Genomic DNA, 22,423 nt, shown 5'->3' on the forward strand with positions numbered 1-22,423 from the left:
ATAAATATAACAAAACTCAATGTCATTATTCACAAAATAGAGCTTAAATATTTTTGATTTTATGATTTACAAAATGTTATGGGCTGGAGTTATCACCAACATGGCCGCCACTGGAAACTACAAGTCCCAAGATTCTTTAGTTCGCAGTAACTCCTCCTCCCTCTTAGCCTCTTCTCCCAGTGATGATCTAATAGATTGTCCTGCTCTGTGTTAGCATAGTAATGACATAACTGCCATCAGTGCACCGTGCCCCACTGAGATGACATCTCACCACAACAGTGGCCGTACTGTATGCACTGCATCCAACCGACTACAGTAAAACATAGTGATGATGACATGACCAGGCAGGTGCAGGGCATGTGATGTGGACATGTGACCAGTTGCCATCTTCTGTCCTGTGTCTGTTCTGCTCAGAGAAAATCAACAGACTGATTAAAGGGCCAATAGCACTATAATACAACATTACAGTTTATGTCAACAGCATTTTTCTGCTAAAGGGAGAAAAATTTTAAGTACCTACTAATTACATATTAGCTTATATTTTAAAGGAAACCTACCACCATGGATCTATGGGTCCATTCACACGCGGTACGCCCGCCATGCGGGCATACCGCCGTGTGCTGGAGTGGAGGAGGAGGTGACCCCTCCTCCCTCCATAGAGAATAGCGGCGCACGGCCGCATACACGCCGAAAGATAGAGCATGCTCTATCTTTTTGCGGTGTGCGGCCCGGATCTGCGCCGTGCCGCTATTGACGTCTATGGGGACGTACATGCGGCTGCAAATTTGCGGCCGCATGTACGTCCCCGCAGACGGCCATGTGAATGAACCCTATCTATTACGGTAGATCTGGTGGCAGGTTCCTCTAATGTAGAGTTGTATAGCCCTTTTTAGCTTCTCAGAAGAGTGTGCGCAGCTAGGAGGAGCAGCGCACGGAAGATGTCAGGGTAGGCGGAACACAAGAGGCTACTGGGACTTGGAGTAGCCGCGCCGTGTAGCCTCAGCTCCGGCTACTCCACGCCCCAGTAGCCTCTTTAGACAATTTGAATATTATGTGATTAAAATTTACAAAAGTTAAGGGCCACCAAAGAATTAGCCTTAAAAAGGGCTATGCAACTCTACATGAGAGGAACCTGCTACTGGATGTACCTTAATACGTAGATCTGTTGTGGTAGGTTTCCTTTAAGGACCCATTTGTATAAGAATTATGATTATTTCTGGAATACCCTTTTAACTATATTTATAAAACAGTGTCTGTCATTAAGATAAATGGCACATATATGGCTGTATTGTTTTGATGCCTACTAAACCTCCTTTATTTGGTGTATTTTGTTTTTAATGTATAATGCTCCTTGTATAAATCCATGCATAGGTTGCAGTAAAGGCCTCATTCAATTGTATGAATGTTGTAGAAATCTGCTGTACATAAACTATAGGAAAGTGAAGGGTGTAGTTTGGGAGGACAAATATCCACCCTACTGGCAACTGTGGTAAAAGCCCTAAATTTGTCTGCAGTATCCAAAGTTTTAAAGCAGAAATATGGTGAGCAGGCATAGTTTGTTTTGTCTATATTGGCTTAGCCACTATAGACCCTTTGGTAAAGTCTGTATTTGGACTGCTTGCAAAGGAGTAGGGGTAGACAGGTTGTGAGACGTCAACACCTTCTGGGCTCCAGTCTTGATATTTGCAAAGCCCACTGTGGGTCACAAAACTCATAAGGTCCTGATAAAAACTGCATGTCAAAATTAGTAGGGGTGGCACCACGGGCAAAACTAGGAGAGGCTGAGCACCATAGCAAATTTCTGAATGGGGTCCCTCTTCTCCTTATAAAAAAATACATATATCTATACGCTCACACATGTATGCAATCACACACATTTATACACTCAAAAGAACATTTATATACGTATATACAAACACAAAAACAGTTCTACACTAATACACACACATTTATACATTCTTACACACATACATACATTTATACACACCTCTTTACACTTAAGTGCACATTTATAAACTCATTTATATATTTTTACACGTATAAACATCTTATACAAACACTTAAATACACATGCATTATATACAAATCAAATATACATGTACATATGCATCATATTACACATACTGTAAACATATATGGTGTGTATATACTGTGTTAACACACTAAACACATACATATACTTTATGTAATTGTGATTATGCTGCATGCACACCCTGCACCATATACATACACAAATAGCATATACATAACATATACCAAATACAGCAGATACACACAAAGGGGGTTATTTATCATTGGCTTTCCTGGGTTTTTTTTTTTTAGTGATTTTTTAGTGATTTTGAGGTTTTTTGAGACTTTTCACTGCTCAAAAGTCTCACAGGCTTATTTACACCTCTTCATTAATCTGGTGTAAGCATAGAACTTCTGCTAGTGCCAAGCCAGATTCATGACTTGAGACTTTTGCAAAAAGTCTCATGGTCACTCCAATTCCCTGCTGGTGTATGTGCAGGGACTTTTTTTGCATTTTGAGACTTTTTGAAAAACAAAACAGAAAGTAGACCATAACAGCATTTATTAACCCCTTCTTGCCGAGGCCCTTTTTTTCATTTTCTTTGGTTTCCATTTTTTACTCCCCACCTTAAGAATCTATAACTTTATTTTTAATTAAAGAGCTGTATGATGGCTTGTTTTCTGTGTAACAAATTGCACTTCATAGTGACGGTATTAAATATTCCATGCCGTGTACTGGGAAGTGGGAAAAAAATTCCAAAGGCAGTGAAATTGGTGAAAAAATACATTTGCGCCCTTTTCTTGTGGGCTTGGATTTTACGGTTTTCACTGTGCGCCCCAAATGACATGTCTACTTCATTCTTTGGGTCGGTGTGATCATGGGGATACCAAATTTGTATAGGTTTTATAATGTTTTCATACATTTACAAATATTGATTCCTCCTGTACTAGAAAAAATTCTTCATTTTGCCATCTTCTGGTGCTAATAGCTTTTTCATACTTCAGTGTACGAAGCTGTGCATGGTGTAATTTTTGCTACTTTTGATTATGTTTTCAAAGCTACCATTTTTAGCACTGTATGACCTTTTGATCACTTTTTGTAGAATTTTTTTCAAAGTGGCAAAAAAGTGGTATTTTCGACTTTGGCCGCTACTTTCCATTACGGAGTTAAACGCTGGGAATAACCGTTATTATATTTTATAGATCAACGATTTTGGGACATGGTGATACCGAACATGTTTATGATTTTTACTGCGAGGGGGTGAGGGTTTTTTTTATATAAATTTTTTTAACCTTTTTTTATTTTTACCATTTTTCAGACCCTCTAGGGTACTTTAACCCTCGGTTGTCTGATTGATCCTACCAAATACTGCCATACTACAATATGGGGATTTTCCTTAACATTCATTACAATGTGAAAATCGCACATTGTAATTAATGGGTAAGCTGTCATAGCAACCAATTGCTTTGCCGAGGTTAACACCCGCGATCAGTACCATCACCGACTGCAGGTGTTACCGGTGGGTGTTTGCTGCAATATGCAGCGTACACCCAAGTCGTATGGATAGGGCTCAGCCCATGAGCTCTCTCCATACCCCCACAGCTGGCATGTGACGTAATAGTAGGTCACATGTCGGTAAGGGGTTAAAGGGTCACAGCCACTTTAATGAATCTGATGGGCAGCAGAGCTCCAAAAATACATAGAAGTGTCCCAAGGAGCATGCCTAATGGTAAATAACACCATAAAGCATATAAACATCACATATACAGACATACATAAAGTATCATATACAGACATATAGCATGTATACAAACATGTACAGCATATAAAGAAGCAGTAAAATAATTGCAAATTCTCAAGCAATGCAAGAATTTGTGTTTATTACGAGGCTACTACACATCAGGAATCAGCGGTTTGGGCCCAGCCTAATACTGGCAAGTTGTATTTTGTAACTCCTATGAGTCTGTTTAGTTTTCTTCAGTACAATATTTAATTTTCTGGTGCACTGGCTTTTTCTGTCAGGCCACTGTTACAGCAAGCGCATCCATTTTTCGGTCAATTAGGAAAACTGCCAAATTACCCCAGTTTTCTGCCAAAGACAGATTGACACATCTCCCCAAATGCTCCCAATTAAGCAGTATTATAATGTCCTATAGTGGTTATGTTAATAATAACATTAAAATCAGTTAGTCTAACATAAAATATTGTGACAATGTGGCATTTGCTTACCTCTGCTTTAATTTTGTTATCTCCAAAACACAAGTGCTGCAGGTAGGCGGCTGCATTTGACTGTACAGAAGGGAACTGGTGTTGCAACATTTGAATCACTTCTGGAAGTTCTGGATCTCTCCAACCAAACTCTCTGCAAATATATTTTAAACCGTGTGATTCTAATTGATATAAAATTTGTACAAAAATACACAAGATTACATTTTAACAGTGTCATAGCTATATCATGCCGTCAGGGGCATATTAAGAATGAGATGGGCCCTGGACTGTATAAATATAATAGCCCCTACAATTCTGGAAATCAGTTCCTGCATGTGGTACTAGAATCAGGCTTCTTGGGGAATGGAGGATGTGTCTCTTCTGCCTTCTTTCTCACTGTGGTTTTAGGACTCACAAAGGTCCCAAAATGACTCTTGTGTATTGAGAGCAGGGCCCCACTCATGTGCCAATGACAGCAGAACAGGTCTGCCCAGCCCACAAACACATGAAATACATGGGATTGTGTGCAAACTGTTAAAAAAAAATGGACAGCAGAGAACCAGAATGCATCTCCACGTGCATTTAGCAAAATGTGAATTTGAGAGCTGCTTGTGCTTAAATGTAAAGTACTGTAAATACAAAGCGAATAAAAAGACAAATGCATTTTTACAATTACAGACAGTAAAATACTAAAGCAGAAATTCAACAGCAGACCTTACTTTAACTACTATAGCTACACATGGTATAGCTACACATATGTAGCTCATGTAGCATGGTAGCACATGTCACTAATTTATTTCTAGGATAGTAAAAAATACTCTATTTTTCATGAGTATTTTTAGCCGAGGAGGAGTATGAGGAGAATACTGGTGATCAGTGTGACAGCCCAAACCAGCCGATGACACCAAACAGGAATGTTACATGCTTCAGCTGCTGCTGAACCGCCTCACAAACGCCTCAGCTGCTGCTGAACCTCCTAACACACGTCTCAGCTGCTGCTGAACCTCCTCACACATGCCTCAGCTGCTGCTGAACCTCCTCACACACGCCTCAGCTGCTGCTGAACCTCCTCACACACGCCTCAGCTGCTGCTGAACCTCCTCACACACGCCTCAGCTGCTGCTGAACCTCCTCATACACACTTCAGCTGCTGCAGAACCTCCTCATATATGGCTCAGCTGCTGCAGAACCTCCTCATACATGCCTCAATTGCTGTCGAACCTCATAACACAGATGTACACAAAAGTGTGCTTTGGCCATGAGTTAGCCCAAACAGTGTCTAGCTTATAGCCCTATTGACTTGTATTGGACACATACATAGTTCATCACTGGGAATATGCCAACTGCTGCACTGCAAAATATAATGCACACTTATACTGCACACACAAACACATGCAATACATGGTACACATTGATATCTCGCTCACTGGACATCCAGCACCTGAATACAACAAACTGTGATGCCTGACAATATCATAAGATCCCGCTGATTCCAACATACCTGAAGGACAAGAATGAGAGTGTCATGCCTACTCAGGAATACATCTAGTTAGTTTAGCCAGCAGCTGCACTTGTTAATATATTCTTGTATTCAAGGCCCAGTAATTAATATATACAGACCCTTGTAAATAATGGGGCAGATTTATCAAGCGGTCTGAAAGTCAGAATATTTCTAGTTGCCCATGGCAACCAATCACAGCTCAGCTTTCATTTTACCAGGGCTCATGAATATTTTAAAGGGGAGCTGTGATTGGTTGCCATGGACAACTAGAAATATTCAGATTTTCCGACACTTGATAAATCTGCCCCAATATATACAGCCCCCCCAGTGATAAATATACAGCCCCCCACCCACAATTAATAAACAGACCCCAGTGATAAATATACAGCCCCCCCTGAAATTAATAAATACCGTATATACTTCAGTATAAGCCAAGTTTTTCAGCACAAAAAATGTGCTGAAAAACCCTAACTTGACTTATACTCGAGTCAATGAAAAAAAAGACCTCTGTACTCACTTTTCTGACGCCCCTTGTCCTCTTCCGTCTTTAGCCCCAACTCTGTCTTTGGCTTGCAGCACGGTCACGGGTGCCTCTGTGACCTCCCTCCCCGGTCGCAGGGGCACCCGTGCCGCGCTTCACGGCTGCCCCGGTCCCCCGGCTTCTTACTTACCCCGTCCTGTTACCACGACGGCTCCGGCAGCACAGCGCGCGTGTCCCCGCCTCCTAGGGCGCGTGCGCGCCACCTTCGGCAAATTTAAAGGGCCAGCGCGCCACTAATTGGCGCTGGCCATTTTCACTAAAACTACTTAAGCCTGCCTCTTCCTGTATCTCTTGCTGGATCTTTGTGCCTCACAGCCAGAGAGAAAGCTTTACTGTTCCTGTGTCTCCTGCGTTCCTGTGTCCCTCCGTGTTTCTGTGTTACCTGAGCTCCTCCGTGTTCCCGTGTACCAGTGATCCTCCATGCTGCTGTCCTGTGTGCTGTGTTCCTGTACCCCTCTGCTTGGACCTCCTGTTGCTGACCCCGGATTGAACTCTGACGTTGCATCTTTGCCGCCTGCCCTGACTTTGTGCCTGGACTTTGACCACGAGATTGATTGCCGTTCTTGTACCTCAACGTTGGCCGTCACTGCAGACAAGTCACGCCTGAGGAACGACCTGGTGGTACCACGCCGCAGCTTGTCTAACCCGCTTTGCGGCAGGCTCTGGTGAAAACCGGGTACCACTTAGACTCCGGTCCCAGGTAGTGGCTTGAGTCATCGTCTGCAGTGGATCCACTACCCGCAAGCCTGACACACACCATGATGTCAGAAGCTTGCCGACCTCATAGTGTGTGTGCCGCCATTGGAACACACTGGCACTGGCTATATGCTAGGCGGCACTGCCTGGCTATATACAAGGGGGCTGCTGGCTATATACTAGGAGGCGGCTGCTGGCTATATACTGGTGGGCATGCAACCAATGCATTTCCCACCCTCGGCTTTTGGTCGAGTCAATATGTTTTCCCAGTTTTTTTTGTTAAAATTAGGTGCCTCAGCTTATACTATATATATTATATATAGTATCTTACATAATGTGATGTACTGACTTATACTTTGTAATGAACCCTGTTATTTTCGTGTAGTTTTACACTGTTCATATTAATAAAAGTTGAAAAGGACCTCCCTGCGTCCAGGTTAATGTAGCAAAGAGTTTGTCTGGCAACTCGTTTACAGGGACAGAGAGAGAGAGTGTCAGAACAATTAGGTATAATGGTAGTGAGGTGGGAAGCATTGTTACTGCTGTGGAATTTAAGCCCTAAGGCCCTCCAAAGCATTATAGCCTCATTTGCCTATTCCTAAAGGTAACTTTTTGCATGGAAGGAGGTGTCTGACAATAAAAATAAAGGCATAGGATTATTAAGATGGATTCCACAGGTATGGGATCATTCCGTGGTCAGAGAGAGTTCAACTCGTTAAATGCAGAGGTTAGCGCAACTGTTGCATTTAAACAGCCTGCCGGGGGTCACTCCCCCATGATCGTCCACCTGTGCCATCTTCGAGGGGTGCCGATAACTGTAATGGCAGCCCTGAGGTCAGTTCAGGACCCCAGGGCTGTCCACAGGCAGTACCTGTGAGATCTATAAGATCGGGAAACGCAAATGTGATCGGGCCAAGGCCCGCCCCCTGTGTGCAAGCGTTGCGTTATGAACGGAATGCTAGCGGAACGTGTGACCCAGGCCTTAATCTTTGCTGTATATTGCAGCAAAAACGTGCCGGTAACAGCCGTGATCTGTGCTAGAACTGATCGCGGGTGTTATCCCGCACATCGCAGCTGGCATAACTGTCAGCGGCTTCAAAAAGATGGCATCACATTGGCGCCGCTATGTTGTTGAATATCATCACTCCCCAGGATGTCATCAAAGACCCGAGGCTGTCTTGTTTTAACCCATTGATTACAATGTGCAATTCGAACATTGTAATGATTGAGGAGGAAAATCCCCATATACAGGCAGTCCCCTACTTAAGGACACCCAAGTTACAGATGACCCCCAGTTAAAGACGGACCCATCTGCCCACTGTGACCTCTGGGGAAACTCTCTGGAGGCTTTACTATAGACCCAGACTGCAATGATCAGCTGTAAAGTGTCTGTAATGAAGCTTTATTGATAATCCTTGGTCCAATTACAGCAAAAAAAAAAAATTGTCACGGGAGCAAAAAAATTTTTGTCTGGATCTACAGTGGTAAAATATACAGTTTCGACTTACATACAAATTCGACTTAAGAATAAACCTATGGAACATATCTTGTATGTAACCCGGGGACTGCCTGTACTGCCATACTGTAGTATGGCAGTATATGGTAGGATCAATCAGACAACCTAGGATTAAAGGTCTGAAAAATAGTAAAAGTAAAATCGAAAAAAAATTATATTAAAAAAAAAATTCAAATCACCCCCCTTTCCCTAAATAAACATCATAAATCATTAACACATTAGGTATCGCCACATCCGAAAATGCCCGGTCTATCAAAATACATTAACAGTCCTTCACTGCGCTTAACCCCGTAATGGAAAAAAGCACCAGTAGTCGAAAATGGCACTTTTTTCCATTTTGAAAAATATAAAAATTTCAATAAAAAGTGATAAGAAGGTTGTACAGTTCTAAAAATAGAAGCACTGAAAACTTCATCAAAAGTTGCAAAAATTTAAACCACCCACAGCTCCTACACCAAAGTATGAAAAAGTTATTAACGTCAGAAGATGGCAAAATCTAAAATAAATGTTTGTACAGGAAGTTTTTGTAATTGTAGGAAAACATTATAAAACCTATACAAATTTCTTATCCCTGAGATCGCACCGACCCAAAGTATAAAGTAAACATGTCATTTGGGGCGCACAGTGAAAGACAAAATCCAATCCCACAAGAAAAGGGCACAAATGCGTTTTTTTCACCAATTTCACAGCGTTTGGATTTTTTCCCCGCTTCCCAGTAAAGGAGATGTAACATTAAATACTGTCACTATGAAATGCTATTTGTTACGCAGAAAACAAGCCGTCACAGAGCTCTTTATGTGTTTTAAAAAAAAAAAAAGTTATAGATTTTTGATGTGAAAATGATGTGGGAAGTGAAAAATGGAAATGAAAAAACAAAAAAGGGCCAGGTCTTTTAGGGTTAACAACAAATGGGTTTTTTCAAGTTTACCATGCGTTTGGCTGGTTTGAACCTGTTTATCTTCATTTCTAGAAGTGTGAAACGGATTAAAAGCAGCCAAACCCATTGTAAACAAGAATGGTCTAAGAACGCCTCGTGCGGCAGTACCCTGAGGGTACTGTCACAAGGTGCGTTTTAGGTGTGTTTTTGCATGTTTACTATGTGTTTGGGTGGTTTGATTTTTTTTTTATTCATTTGTATTAGAAGAGGAGTCACGTGGCGCCTTAGGGTGGGAGAGGTGATGGTATTGCAGGTAGGGGGGTCTACGGTTGGATGCAGTGGGTATGGGGAGGAACTGGGGAGGGCTGCAGCGTACCCTGTGAGACGCAGTGGAGCCAATAAGTCCAATAAGGAAGTAGGCGGAAGACAAAGAAATCAAAAACACAGGTTGGGAAGTGCACGCTGCCCCTATGGCTAAAATGGAAAGGTGGACTCCAAGGTGTATGAAACGTTTTTTTATTTTTTCAACAGTGGACGACGCGTTTCAAGGACGAATTGTCCTCTTCATTGGGTCCATTAACATAATACACTGTATGCAATGTTTGGATTATATCAGGAGGTCATAGTATTGCAGGTAGATGTAGTGGTACTATAAACCTGCAGAGGTGATGGAGCCGAAGCGCAGGGCAACACCACTAGCGGTTGGCAAGGGGAATCAAGCTGTCCGGGGGGTGGTGCTGATCACGGTGCACACCAGAGTATAGTCTATAGACTATGGTCTATAGACTATACTTTGGCACCACTATAGTCTATGGACTATACTCTGATGTGCAGTGCCCCCTCTGTTAGGATCTTCTCTTCTTTTAGCTTCTAAAGCTATGGTTTTTCCAAAAAAAAAAGAGGTTTTAAAAATTATCCAAATGAACCTGATGGGCTCCAGGATCCAGGTTCATTTGCATAATTTGTAAAACCTTTTTTTCCATAAAAAACATCAGCATAAAAATCGAAAAAAATAGGAGATCCTGACAGAGGGGGCACACACCACAGGTAAGTGTGCTTGGTTTACAAACCTTAATCCTGGTGGTAGATGTCCTATATTAGGTGTTAGTCCACTTATATTTGAATTAAAAGGTATCCTTTAAATGTAGGTTTCATAACAAAATAACTTAAAAGATCAATGCAAATACAAGAGCTTATTGTATGCAAATATATAAAAAGACATTGTACTTTCAAAAATACACTATAGAAATGAGGAAGAATAATTAAATCGAAAAGTAATGCTTACCTTGGATCTTTCTGAATGCTATCAATAGATGGAGACCTGGCTAATGTTCCTTCAGGTGGTATAGCTGGCCCCGATTTACTGTAGGGTGAATCAACAGTTGGACAATACTGCAGCTGTCGGTATGGGTCCACATAATTGGAGCCTGGGCCTACAGCATAACTGGCCCTCTGGAAGGTCCCTGTTGCATTCTGAGAGCAATGTTGGCTGCCTGTACGCTGTAAAGGTACGGAGTCGACACCAGGGGAAGATGGGGCTACGATAGGAAAGTAGGGACAAAGTAAAAAACTAAGGATCTGTTCACAAAAATGGTTAACCAGGTCTAGGTGGGAAAAATATATACAGTACAGGGGAAACAGAAAAGAAACATTGTCAGTAATTGAGAAAACTATAGACTATGCTTACCACATAAAAACAGAACAAAGTCAAAAAGTTTAAATAACTATCCATCAAATGTTTGCTTTTACAGATGTTGCTAAAATACTGCAGTTAAAACAAATGACAGAAAAAAAACCTCCATTTGATAACATGACTAACATTTTACAAAAAATGTAAAACAATATACTTACTTAAAAGAGGTTCTATTGACTTTTTACCTGCAACCAAGGCTGGGACAAGGCATTTTGGCACCCAGGGCAGACAATTGTCCCCCCTTCGCCACCAACGTGACGTCAAATGTATTTAAATCTGTGCAGCTTTTTATTCTCTCTAGACTTTTTTTTATTGTTCTATTTATAGGGCAAATTGTACTTCCTAGTTTAACATCCCAAAAAAATGGCAATGCACATCCGGCTTTTAATGGGATTCTGTCAGTAGGATTTCACATAACTGGTTAATGGCAACAACTGCTTCAATTCAGCTTGGAGTCATTTGGGCATCTCATGCAAGAGCCCAAGTCATGGAGTCACTGTTGAAAACCTGCCCACATGACTCATGCTCCGTTAATTGATGTGATTGGCTTCAGGTGCCAGGTGTTAGGCTACATTCACACTGCCGTTGCCCGCCTGTACCGTACCATAGCGGGCAACGGCAGTGCACGGGGAGAGGAGGAGGAGGTGAGCACAGCTCACTCCCGCCCCTCCCCGTAGAGATACATGGCGCACGGCGCCGTATTACAGGAAAAGATAGGACAGGTCCTATCTTTTTCCCAGGTACGGAGCGGTACGGTGCCACACGTGTGCTGCACCGTACTGCTCCCGTAGGGCGCCGTGCGCCCATTGCTGTCTATGGAGGACGTATATCGGCCGTATATACGTCCTCCATACGGCAGTGTGAATGTAGCCTTAATGGCTGGTGTATGCTGTCTGATACAGCAGGCACCGGCCTTGTATGGAGAGAGCTTAGTTTGTGAGCCATCTCCATATAGCCTATTATGGCTTGCAATGTTAAGGGGTAAATAAATTATTTTCTCCTCTACTTCGCCTGTTCTCACTACATTCTCACGGATACACTGCACAGTACACATCACTCCGCACCTCATACACCATACTACATACACTGGATAGTATACATAAATAACACCTCATACACCACACAGAATACACCGTACCGTATAAACCACACAGTATATAGTGCACAGTATACACCCCATAGCATAAAACACACAGTATAAACCACACTACATACACTGCAGAGTATACTTCACACACACAGTATACATTGCACGGTATACAGCACACCTCAACTCATACACCACACAGTATACATCACACCGCACTGTACACACCACTCAGTATATACCGCATATATCACACAGTTTATACCACACCGCATACATCACAGCGCACCTCATAAACCACACAGAATACATCACACCACACAGTATAAACCACACCGTATACAAACACAGTATATACCTCATTGCACCTCATATACCCCACAGTATACACTGCACCTCATACACCACACAGTATACATCACACCACACAGTATATACACTGCATCTCATACACGACACAGTATACACCGCACAGCATACATCACACCACACAGTGTACACGCATACATCACACAGTATATACCACACCACATACATAGTATACACCACACTGCAACTCAAACATTGTACCTCATACACCATACATCACATTACACCGCACCACATATATCACACCACACAGTGTACAGCTCATCACATTGTTGGCCAAAAGTATTGGTACAAATGGAATTCTGTCAGATAATACCCGTCTTCTTCCAGAAAATGACTGCAATCACATATTCTTTGATATTAATATCTTCATTTATTTAGCTTGCAATCAAAAAACACAAAAGAGAATGAAAAAAAATCAAATCATTGATAATTTTACACAAAACTCCAAAAATGGGCTGGACAAAAGAATTGGCACCCTCAGCCTTATACTTGGTAGCACAACCTTCAGACAAAATAACTGCGAACAACCGCTTCCGGTAACTATCGATGAGTTTCTTACAATGCTCTGCTGGAATTTCAGACCAAACTGCTCCAGGTCCCTGATATTTGAAAGGTGCCTTCTCCAAACTGACATTTTGAGATCTCTCCACAGGTGTTTTATGGGATTCATGTCTGGACTCATTGCTAGCCACTTTAGAAGTCTCCAGTGCTTTCTCTTAACCCCTTAACGCTCTGCGCCGTAGCTCTACGGCGCAGAGGTATAAGGGATGTATGAAGAGGGCTCATAGGCTTCATGCTTGCACCGAACGCGGCTATTAACCATGTCATTGCTGCCGGCAAAGTCAGCCATGTTTATTGCGATCGCCGCGCCCCCGAACATCATCGGGGGGCGGCGATCGGTTGCCATGGTAGCCTCGGGTCTTTTTTTGACACGAGGCTACATGGCTTCTGCAGTTTCCTTACAATGAGCCAGTGGCTCATTGTAATGAATGTGCTGCAAAAATGCCATATATTGCAATCCAGAAGTATTGCAGTATATGGTAGGAGCGATCTGACCATCTAGGGTTAATGTACCCTAGATGGTCTAAATAATAGTGAAAAAAAAAGTTTAAAAAATAAAAAAAAAGTTCAAATCACCCCCCTTTCCCTAGAACGGATATAAAACATAATAAATAGTAAAAATCACAAACATATTAGGTATCACCGCGTCCCAAAATGCCCGATCTATCAAAATATAAAAACGGTTACGGGCGGCGGTGACCTCCGAGACGGGAATGGCACCCAAATGTCCGAAATGCGACTTTTACACCTTTTTACATAACATGAAAAATGAAATAAAAAATTATCAAAATGTCGCACAGACCTCAAAATGGTAGCAATGAAAACGTTGCCTCATTTCACAAAAAATGACACCTCACACATCTCCATGCACCAAAGTATGAAAAAGTTATTAGCGTCAGAAGATGGCAAAAAAAATTTTTTCTTTTTTGTACACAGTTTAATTTTTGAAAATGTATTAAAACACAATAAAACCTATATAAATTTGGTATAACCGTGATCGCACCAAACCAAAGAATAAAGAAACGCACGTGCGTTTTTTTTAAATTTTTCAACATTTGTAATTTTTTTTCAGCTTCGCAGTACAAGGCATGTTAAAATAAATAACATTACGGGAAAGTAAAATTTGTTACGCACAAAAAAAGCCCTCACACAGGTCTGTACACGTAAAAATGATAAAGTTATGGATTTTTGAAGTTGGAGAGCGAGAAATGAGCCAAAAAACCCTGCGTCCTTAAGGGGTTAAACCATTTTCTAGTGTGTTTTGGGTCATTGTCCAGCTGGAAGACCCGTGACCTCTGAGTGAGGCCCAGCTTTATCACACTGGCCCTACATTTTGCTGCAAAATTTGATGGTAGTCTTCAGACTTCATAATGCCATGCACACGGTCAAGCAGTCCAGTGCTAGAGGCAGCAAAGCAACCCAAAAACATCAGGGTAATTCTGCCACGTGTGACTGTCTTGAACTTGTTTGTTTTCAATAATTTTTATTGAGTTTTTTAAAGCAATAAAACATTTTAAAACATGAAATCTTGTTTGTCAGTTATGTAGCAACATAGATACATTTTTCATAAAGTATACAATATGTATGTTCTTATAATTAGCTTAAATAGCCCAGCAAAGATCTCTGAAGCTGAAGCTCTCTAATACATCCAAATCCTTCTGACAATACAGTAAAACCATAAAAAAAAGGAGGGGGGAATGGAAGGAAAAGAGGGAAGGAAGATTGGGTACCCCTGGCCTGGGGTGAGAGGCCGAAAAAGGACCTAAAATACCAGTAACACTACTCATTCAGTAGAGGAATATGTGATCCAGTCTTGCCAAATTTTCTTAAAAATCGCTTCTTTATCATGTAACATACTGTATAACTTATCGTTAATCATAATCCAATTTAGCTTAGATTTTACCAAGTGTAATGGAACAACAGCTTTTTTCCACGAAGTTGCTATTGCGATCTTAGCTGCTAAGAAAAGGTTAGAAGTAAATCTATGTTGTGCAACCGAGAGGTCTGGTATTGTTCCATTCAGAAGTGCATACACAGGAGAAAGCTTAAGATTTATTTGCGTTATGGAGTATAACATGTTAAATATGCGTCTCCAGAATCGCTTGACCTTAGGACAATGCCACCATATGTGAGCATGAGTGCCCTCCATCCCGCACCCTCTGAAACATTAAGATGATACTGTGGGAAAAATTTTTGACAGGCGGGAGGGCACCATGTACTATCGTGAAAAGACTTTAAAATTTGGCTCCACTAAATTAGCATTTATCGAGATCTTAAAGGTCTTGCCACTCTCTCATTGTTAGGTTGATAGCAAAATCCTTTTCCCACTCTAGCATATAAGGAAGTTTATTGACAGAAGAAACCATCATAGTATATGCCTGGAATAAAGTACCTCTCCCCGTGTTACTGTGTAAGCAGAGTGTTTCAAACATTATTTTAAAATTTATATCAGGAGTTACTTTTTTAAGTGATTGCAAAAAATGTGTATTTATATTTTGATAGATCGGGCATTTTCAGACGCGGCGATACCTAATGTGTTTATGATTTTTACTGTTTATTTATATTTATATCAGTTCTAGAGATTTGAATTTTTAGGTATTTTTATTATAATTATTTTTTTAAACTTTTTTTTTTTTTTTTTTTTTTACTATTTTTCAGACTCCCAAGGGTACTTTAACCCTAGGGTGTCTGTACGATCCTATCATATACTGCCATACTACAGTATGATTTTACTCCTCATTCATTACAATGTGCTGATAGCACATTGTAATTAATGGGTTTACCCGAAGAAACCTCGGGTCTTCCAAAGACCCGAGGCTTCCATGGCAACGGATCACGGCTCCCCGATGACGTCACGGGGAGCTACGATCCTCAGAAAGATGGCGGTGCCATACAGTATGGCAGTATATGTGTATTTTACTACTCATACATTACAATGTGCTGATAGTAGAGATGAGCGAACATACTCGCCAGAATTTCGCCAGCTCGAGAAAATGGCATCTCCCGCCGTTGTGATTTTTGGCGGCCAGAAACAGAGCCAATCACAAGCCAGGAGACTCTGCACTACACCCAGCATGATGTGGTACCCTTACACGTCGATAGCAGTGGTTGGCTGGCCTGATCAGGTGACCCTGGAATAGACTAGCCCCTGCCCGCGCGGCTCGGATCATTCTCTGTCTGGATGCCGCTAGGGAGAGAGCTGCTGCTGGTCAGGGAAAGCGTTAGGGTGTTCTATTAGAATAGTGTTAGGCAGGAGTGATTCTACAAGAACCCAACAGCCCTTCTTAGGGCTACAATAACGTTATATTTAACTTTTTTTTGGTTTGCTTGTGGCTGGGCTTGCTGTCACTAGTAGTGCAGCTAGTACCATATTGTGAGTAATTTGCAGGGAGACTTGCGACCGTTGTGTTTAGCTCTTAGTGACACACATATCCACCTCAAACACCGAAGTGGGACAATTTATTAGGGGTTTGATTTGAATTAGGCACAGTCTGCTGATTTATTTTTTTTTACGTTTATTTCTTTTTATAACTCAAAGTAATCTGGCAAAGCAGTGTGCTTTCAGTGTAGGCTAGAAAATATCCATAGGAGAACCCCAACGGCTTATCTAGGCCTACAATAGCGTTATATTTTACTTTTTTTTGGTTTGCTTGTGGCTGGGCTTGCTGCCACTAGTAGTGCAGCTAGTACCATATTATGAGGAATTTGCTGGGAGACTTGTGACCGTTGTGTTTAGCTCTTAGTGACACACATATCCACCTCAAACACCAAAGTGGGACAATTTATTAGGGGTTTGATTTGAATTAGGCACAGTCTGCTGATTTATTTTTTTTTACGTTTATTTCTTTTTATAACTCAAAGTCATCAGACACAGCACAAAATCCAGTTGTGTGCTGTCAGTGTAGGTTAGAAACTAGCCATAGCAATAGGATAGCATCGTTTTGTTTAAAAAAAAAAAAACACCAAAAAAAAAACACAAAAAAAAGAGTAAAGTTTACACTTTAATTTTGAAAATGTTTAACCCGAGGGCTAGGGGTAGAGGACGAGGGCATGGACGTGGGCGTCCAACTACTGCAGGGGTTAGAGGCCGTGGTCCTGGGCGGGGTGAGACACCACATGCTGATAAGGGAGCAGGGGAATGCCGCAGAGCTACACTCCCTAGGTTCATCATGTCTCAAGTTACTGGGACTCGTGGTAGAGCACTGTTGAGGCCAGAACAGTGCAAAGAGGTGATGTCGTGGATTGCGGACAATGCTTCTAGCCATTTGTCCACCAGTCAGTCTTCCACGCAGTCCACCCATGTCACCAAAATCAGCACTCCTCCAGCTCCTCCGCCTTAGCCTCCTTCCCCCCAGTCTGCCCCCTCCCAGCAAAATTTTGCATTTGAACCGGCATACTCTGAGGAACTGTTTTCTGGACCCTTCCCACAGTCACAAACCACTTGTCCGGTTGCTGCTGAGCTATTTTCCTATGCCCAGGTTTTCCACCGGTCGCAGTCTGTGGGTGATGATGACATTATTGACATAGTGGAAGAAGTGTGTAAAGAGGTGTCGGACGATAAGGAGACACGGTTGTCAGACAGTGGTGAAGTTGTTGTCAGGGCAGGAAGTCCGAGGGATCGGAGGATGATGAGGTGACAGACCCAAGTTGGGTTGATAGGCCGGGTGAACACAGTGCTTCTGAGACGGAGGCGAGTCCTATACCAGAACAGGTTGGAAGAGGGAGTGGTGGGGCCAGACGGAGAGGCAGGGCCAGAGCTGGTGCATCAGCCCCAAATGTTTCACGTAGTCAAGCTCCCGTGGCGAGGGCTAGATTTTCAGAAGTCTGGAGGTTCTTTAAAGAAACACCGGATGACCGACGGACTGTGGTGTGCAACCTGTGCCAAACCAGGATCAGCAGGGGTTCCACCACTACTAGCTTAACTACCACCAGTATGCGCAGGCATATGAATGCTAAATACCCCACTCATTGGCACCAAGCCCGTTCACCTCCGACTGGGCACACCACTGCTCCTTCCCCTGTGTCATCTGCTAGTTAGCCCCCTGCCCAGGACCCCGGCCCAAACACCTCCCGTGCGAAAACCCCATCTTCGCCTCCACGATCCTCCACAGCATCCACCAGCGTTCAGCTCTCCATACCCCAGACGCTGGAGCGCAAAAGGAAGTATAGCGCAACCCACCCACACGCCCAAGCCCTCAACGTCCACATCTCCAAACTGCTTAGCCTGGAGATGCTGCCCTATAGGCTGGTAGAGACCGAGGCCTTTTGAAACCTCATGGCAGCGGCCGCCCCTCGGTATTCGGTCCCCCGCCACCACTACTTTTCCGGATGTGCCGTCCCAGCCCTGCACAAGCACGTGTCAGACAACATCATCCGTGCCCTGACGTGGACGAGTGCTGCCAGGCAGGGCCACTATATATCGCTGACGGCACATTGGGTTAACTTGGTGGAGGTTGGGACCGAGTCTGACCCTGGGGCTGGTCATATACTGCCAACGCCGAGGATTGCGGGGCCTACCTCGGTCCAGGTCTCAAAGGCCTACTATGCCTCCTCCTCCTCCCACCCCTCCTCCTCCGAATTACCATCCGTGGGCATGGCGCCATCAGTCGGTAGCTCTAGGCACAGCAGAAGTGCCATCGCTAAGCGACAGCAGGCGGTGCTCAAACTGCTGAGCCTAGGCGATAAAAGGCACACCGCCCAAGAGCTATTACAGGGCATCAGACTGATCTGTGGCTGGCACCGCTGAACCTGAAGCCAGGCATGGTTGTGTGTGACAACGGCCGTAACCTGGTGGCGGCTCTGCAACTCGGCAGACTGACACATGTGCCATGCCTGGCCCATGTGTTAAATCTCATAGTTCAGCGTTTACTCAAGACATACCCCAATCTGTCTGATTTGCTCACGAAGGTGCGCCGCATCTGTGCGCATTTCAGGAAGTCCAGCACAGATGCTGCCACTCTCAGGGCAGCGCAGCGCCGCCTCCAACTGCCCACTCAGAGCAGTGCAGAGCGATTGTAGACTGCCAGATGTCAACTTCCACCAGAACTGGAAGTTAGGTCAGTCAGCTTCCTCAAGTCTACAATGAGGAGTGGATGTGGATGTCTGATATCTGTCAGGTGCTGAGTAACTTTAAGGAGTCAACACAGATGGTCAGTGGCGATACCGCCATCATCAGCCTCACCATCCCGCTGCTTGGCCTGTTGAAAAACTCTCTGGTCAGCATGAAATCGGAAGCTTTGCGCTCGTCACAAGAGACGGGGGAAGAAGATTTTCTTGTTGATAGCCAAAGCACCCTCAGGTCTGTTTCTCAGCGCATATCGGAGGAGGTGGAGGAGGATGAGGAGGAAGAGGAGGAGAATGTTGGCGAGACAGAAGAGGGGAGCATTGTTCAGTCCTTCACTGTTCAGCGTGTATGGGCAGAAGAAGAGGAGTTGGAGGAGGAGGAAATGGACAGTCAGGCCAGTGAGGGGAGTGAATTCTTGCGCGTTGGGACTCTGGCGCATATGGCAGATTTCATGCTAGGCTGCCTATCCCGTGACCCTCGCGTTCAAAGAATTTATTCCAGCACCGATTACTGGGTATTCACTCTCCTGGACCCACGGTACAAGCAAAATCTTTCCACTCTCATCCCTGGAGAGGAAAGGAGTGTGAGAATGCATGAATACCAGCAGGCCCTGGTGCACAAGCTGAAACAGTATTTCCCTTCTGACAGCGCTAGTGGCAGAGGGCGTACTTCTGCGGGACAAGTAGCAAGGGAGAGTAGGCGAGCAGGCAGCTTGTCCAACACTGGCAGGGGTACGATTTACATGGCCTTTGCCAGTTTTATGTCACCCCAGGAAGACACTGTCACCTGTCCCCAGTCTCGGCAGAGTAGGGCTGATCTTTACAGAAAGATGGTGAGGGAGTACGTAGCTGACCATACCATCGTCCTAAATGATCACACAGCTCCCTACAACTACTGGGTTTCAAAGCTGGACATGTGGCACTAACTGGCGCTGTACGGCTTGGAGGGTCTTGCCTGCCCTACCGCTAGCGTGTTGTCCGAGCGGGTTTTCAGTGCAGCTGGTGGCATCATCACCGATAAGCGTACACGCCTGTCGACTGACAGCGCTGACGCTTATCAAGATGAATAAAGCCTGGATTTCTCAGGATTTCCATTCTCCACCAGGTGAAAGAAGCTCAACCTGAATAATGTATGCACTCCTCCTCCTCATTGTCCTCCTTCTCCTCCTCTTTGTACACTAAAGCAGAGGATACTAGCTATTTTTTGCCAGGGCCAACTGGCTCTAGCTATAGTACTGTATGTATTTAATTTTTCTGGAGGGCCACCTATCCGGTCCTCTGTTTTAAACAATTTTTGGGAGTGCCACATACAGACACTCAATTTATTTAATTTTTCTGGAGGACCACCTACCTGCTCCTCTGGTTTGAAAAATTTTTTGGACTGCCACATACAGGCACTATCCAAATTAAATTGTCTCCATAGCAGCCTCCACACGTCGTCTTTTTAGCTGCCTCCACACGTTGTCTCCATTGCTACCTCCACACGTCATCACCATAGCTGCCTCCATACATCGTCCCCTTATCAAACGAGCTGTGTCAGGCAGAATTTTGGGTTGTTTTCATGGCTTCCACATCAAACTTGTTAACTTTGTCGCCACCCTGCTGTGATATCCACAAAATATACTGGCAAACTTTTATCATTTACCAATATTATTTCAGCGCTTCTTGCGCATCTGTTTACATTCCCCTCACCCGCCATAACCCAAACTTATAAGAACACTACTACACTTGATCTTATACAAAAGGTTCTTAGAAGTGCTGTTTGGGGAGTAGCCGAAAGACAGGAGCTTGGATAGGCGAAAACTCGCCTGGCAGCGGAGCACCAGCTCCATCCCAAGATCCAACTAACATAGTTTTAACTGCAGCACCTTTAATCTACTACTACTTCACTGCCTCCATACATCGTCCCCTTATCAAACGAGCTGTGTCAGGCAGAATTTTCAGGTGTTTCACCAGATACATAGTGGAACTCGGCCCATCTGTCGCCGCCATGCTGAAGACCTGAAGTGGCAATCATAGCAGCGCAATATGGATGCCCCATACTGTTGCTCTTAATCATGGAACCATTTCCGAAAAAAACAATTAAAAATAGAACCACTATGCTATTCCATTATTCCTAGGTGAAATATTCAAACGACTCGGCCTGCTTTGAAAATTATAATTTTTTCAAAGTAAACGCTTCTGGCTCCCAGGCCCATTTTGGGTGGGGAGGAGCCGAGAGACAGGGGCTTGGACAGGCGAAAGTTCGCCTGGCAGCGGACCTCCAGCTCCATCCCAAGATTAGGCAGCCTCAGAGGCATCCATGCATGCTGCCTCTGCTGTTTCCTGTCCATTTTGCCTCCACAATCCTCCACAGCGTCCACCAATGTCTCCATGCGCAACTTTCAACTCTCTATACCCCAGACGCTAGAGCACGAGAGGATATGCAGCACATCATCCCCTTATCAAACGAGCTGTGTCAGGCAGAATTTTCAGGTGTTTCACCAGATACATAGTGGAACTCGGCCCATCTGTCGCCGCCATGCTGGAGACCTGAAGTTGCAATCATAGCAGCGCAATATGAATGCCCCATACTGTCGCTCTTAATCATGGAAGTCGTCTCCATGGCTGCCTCCACATGTCGTCCCCTTATCAAAAGAGCTGTGTCAGGCTCATTTTTCGGGTGTTTCACCAGGTACGTTATGGAACTTGGTCACTATGTCGCCACCATGCTGTGTTATCGACTAAATATACCGTCAACCTTTTGTTCACATAGGAAATCATTTCAGCGCTTCCATTTAGGGTATGTCGCCATGACACTCTCTAGCCTGCCACTGCTGCCTCTGCATGCTGTCCCCTATAGTGTCAGGGTCAATTATTGCATGTTTTAGATGCTATCTAGCCTCATTCGGTCACTCTGTCATGGCCATGCTGTTGCCCATAATTTTGGCATAATGGTGCGATTAAGCAGCCTCAGAGGCATCCATGCATGCTGCCCCTGCTGTTTCCTGTCCATTTCCGTGGTGTTTCCATCCTTTTCTGAGGTTCCCAGGTGTTTGGCCAAGCTTCCCTGTGCAGAGCCTTGGTCCCCTTGAAAAATGCTCAAGTCTCCCATTGACTTCAATGGGGCTCGTTATTCGAGACGAGCACTCGAGCATCGGGAAAATTTTGTCTCGAATAACGAGTACCCGAGCATTTTAGTGCTCACTCATCTCTAGCTGATAGCACATTGTAATGAATGGGTTAACCCGAAGTAGCTTTGGGTCTTCGTGAGACCCGAAGCTACCATGGCAACGGATCGCCGCTCCCCGATGACGT

General features: G+C 43.9%; 1 protein-coding gene across 13 annotated transcripts in view; it reads right to left on the reverse strand.

Moving 5' to 3' along the window:
• CTNND2 (catenin delta 2) overlaps positions 1–22,423 on the reverse strand; it is a 526,223-nt gene that overhangs the window by 267,940 nt on the left and 235,860 nt on the right. For 10 of the 13 annotated variants that reach the window (XM_072153023.1, XM_072153024.1, XM_072153031.1 and 7 more), the window contains 2 exons: positions 10,636–10,954; positions 4,241–4,373 (listed from right to left, as the gene is read on the reverse strand). In XM_072153023.1, the coding sequence (XP_072009124.1) occupies positions 4,241–4,373; positions 10,636–10,954 (452 nt within the window). The remainder of the gene's footprint in view (positions 1–4,240; positions 4,374–10,635; positions 10,955–22,423) is intronic. The other 3 variants (XM_072153032.1, XM_072153030.1, XM_072153033.1) reach the window with 1 other exon arrangement.

Source organism: Engystomops pustulosus, chromosome 5 (genome assembly GCF_040894005.1).
Source record: "Engystomops pustulosus chromosome 5, aEngPut4.maternal, whole genome shotgun sequence".
NCBI lineage: Eukaryota > Metazoa > Chordata > Amphibia > Anura > Leptodactylidae > Engystomops > Engystomops pustulosus.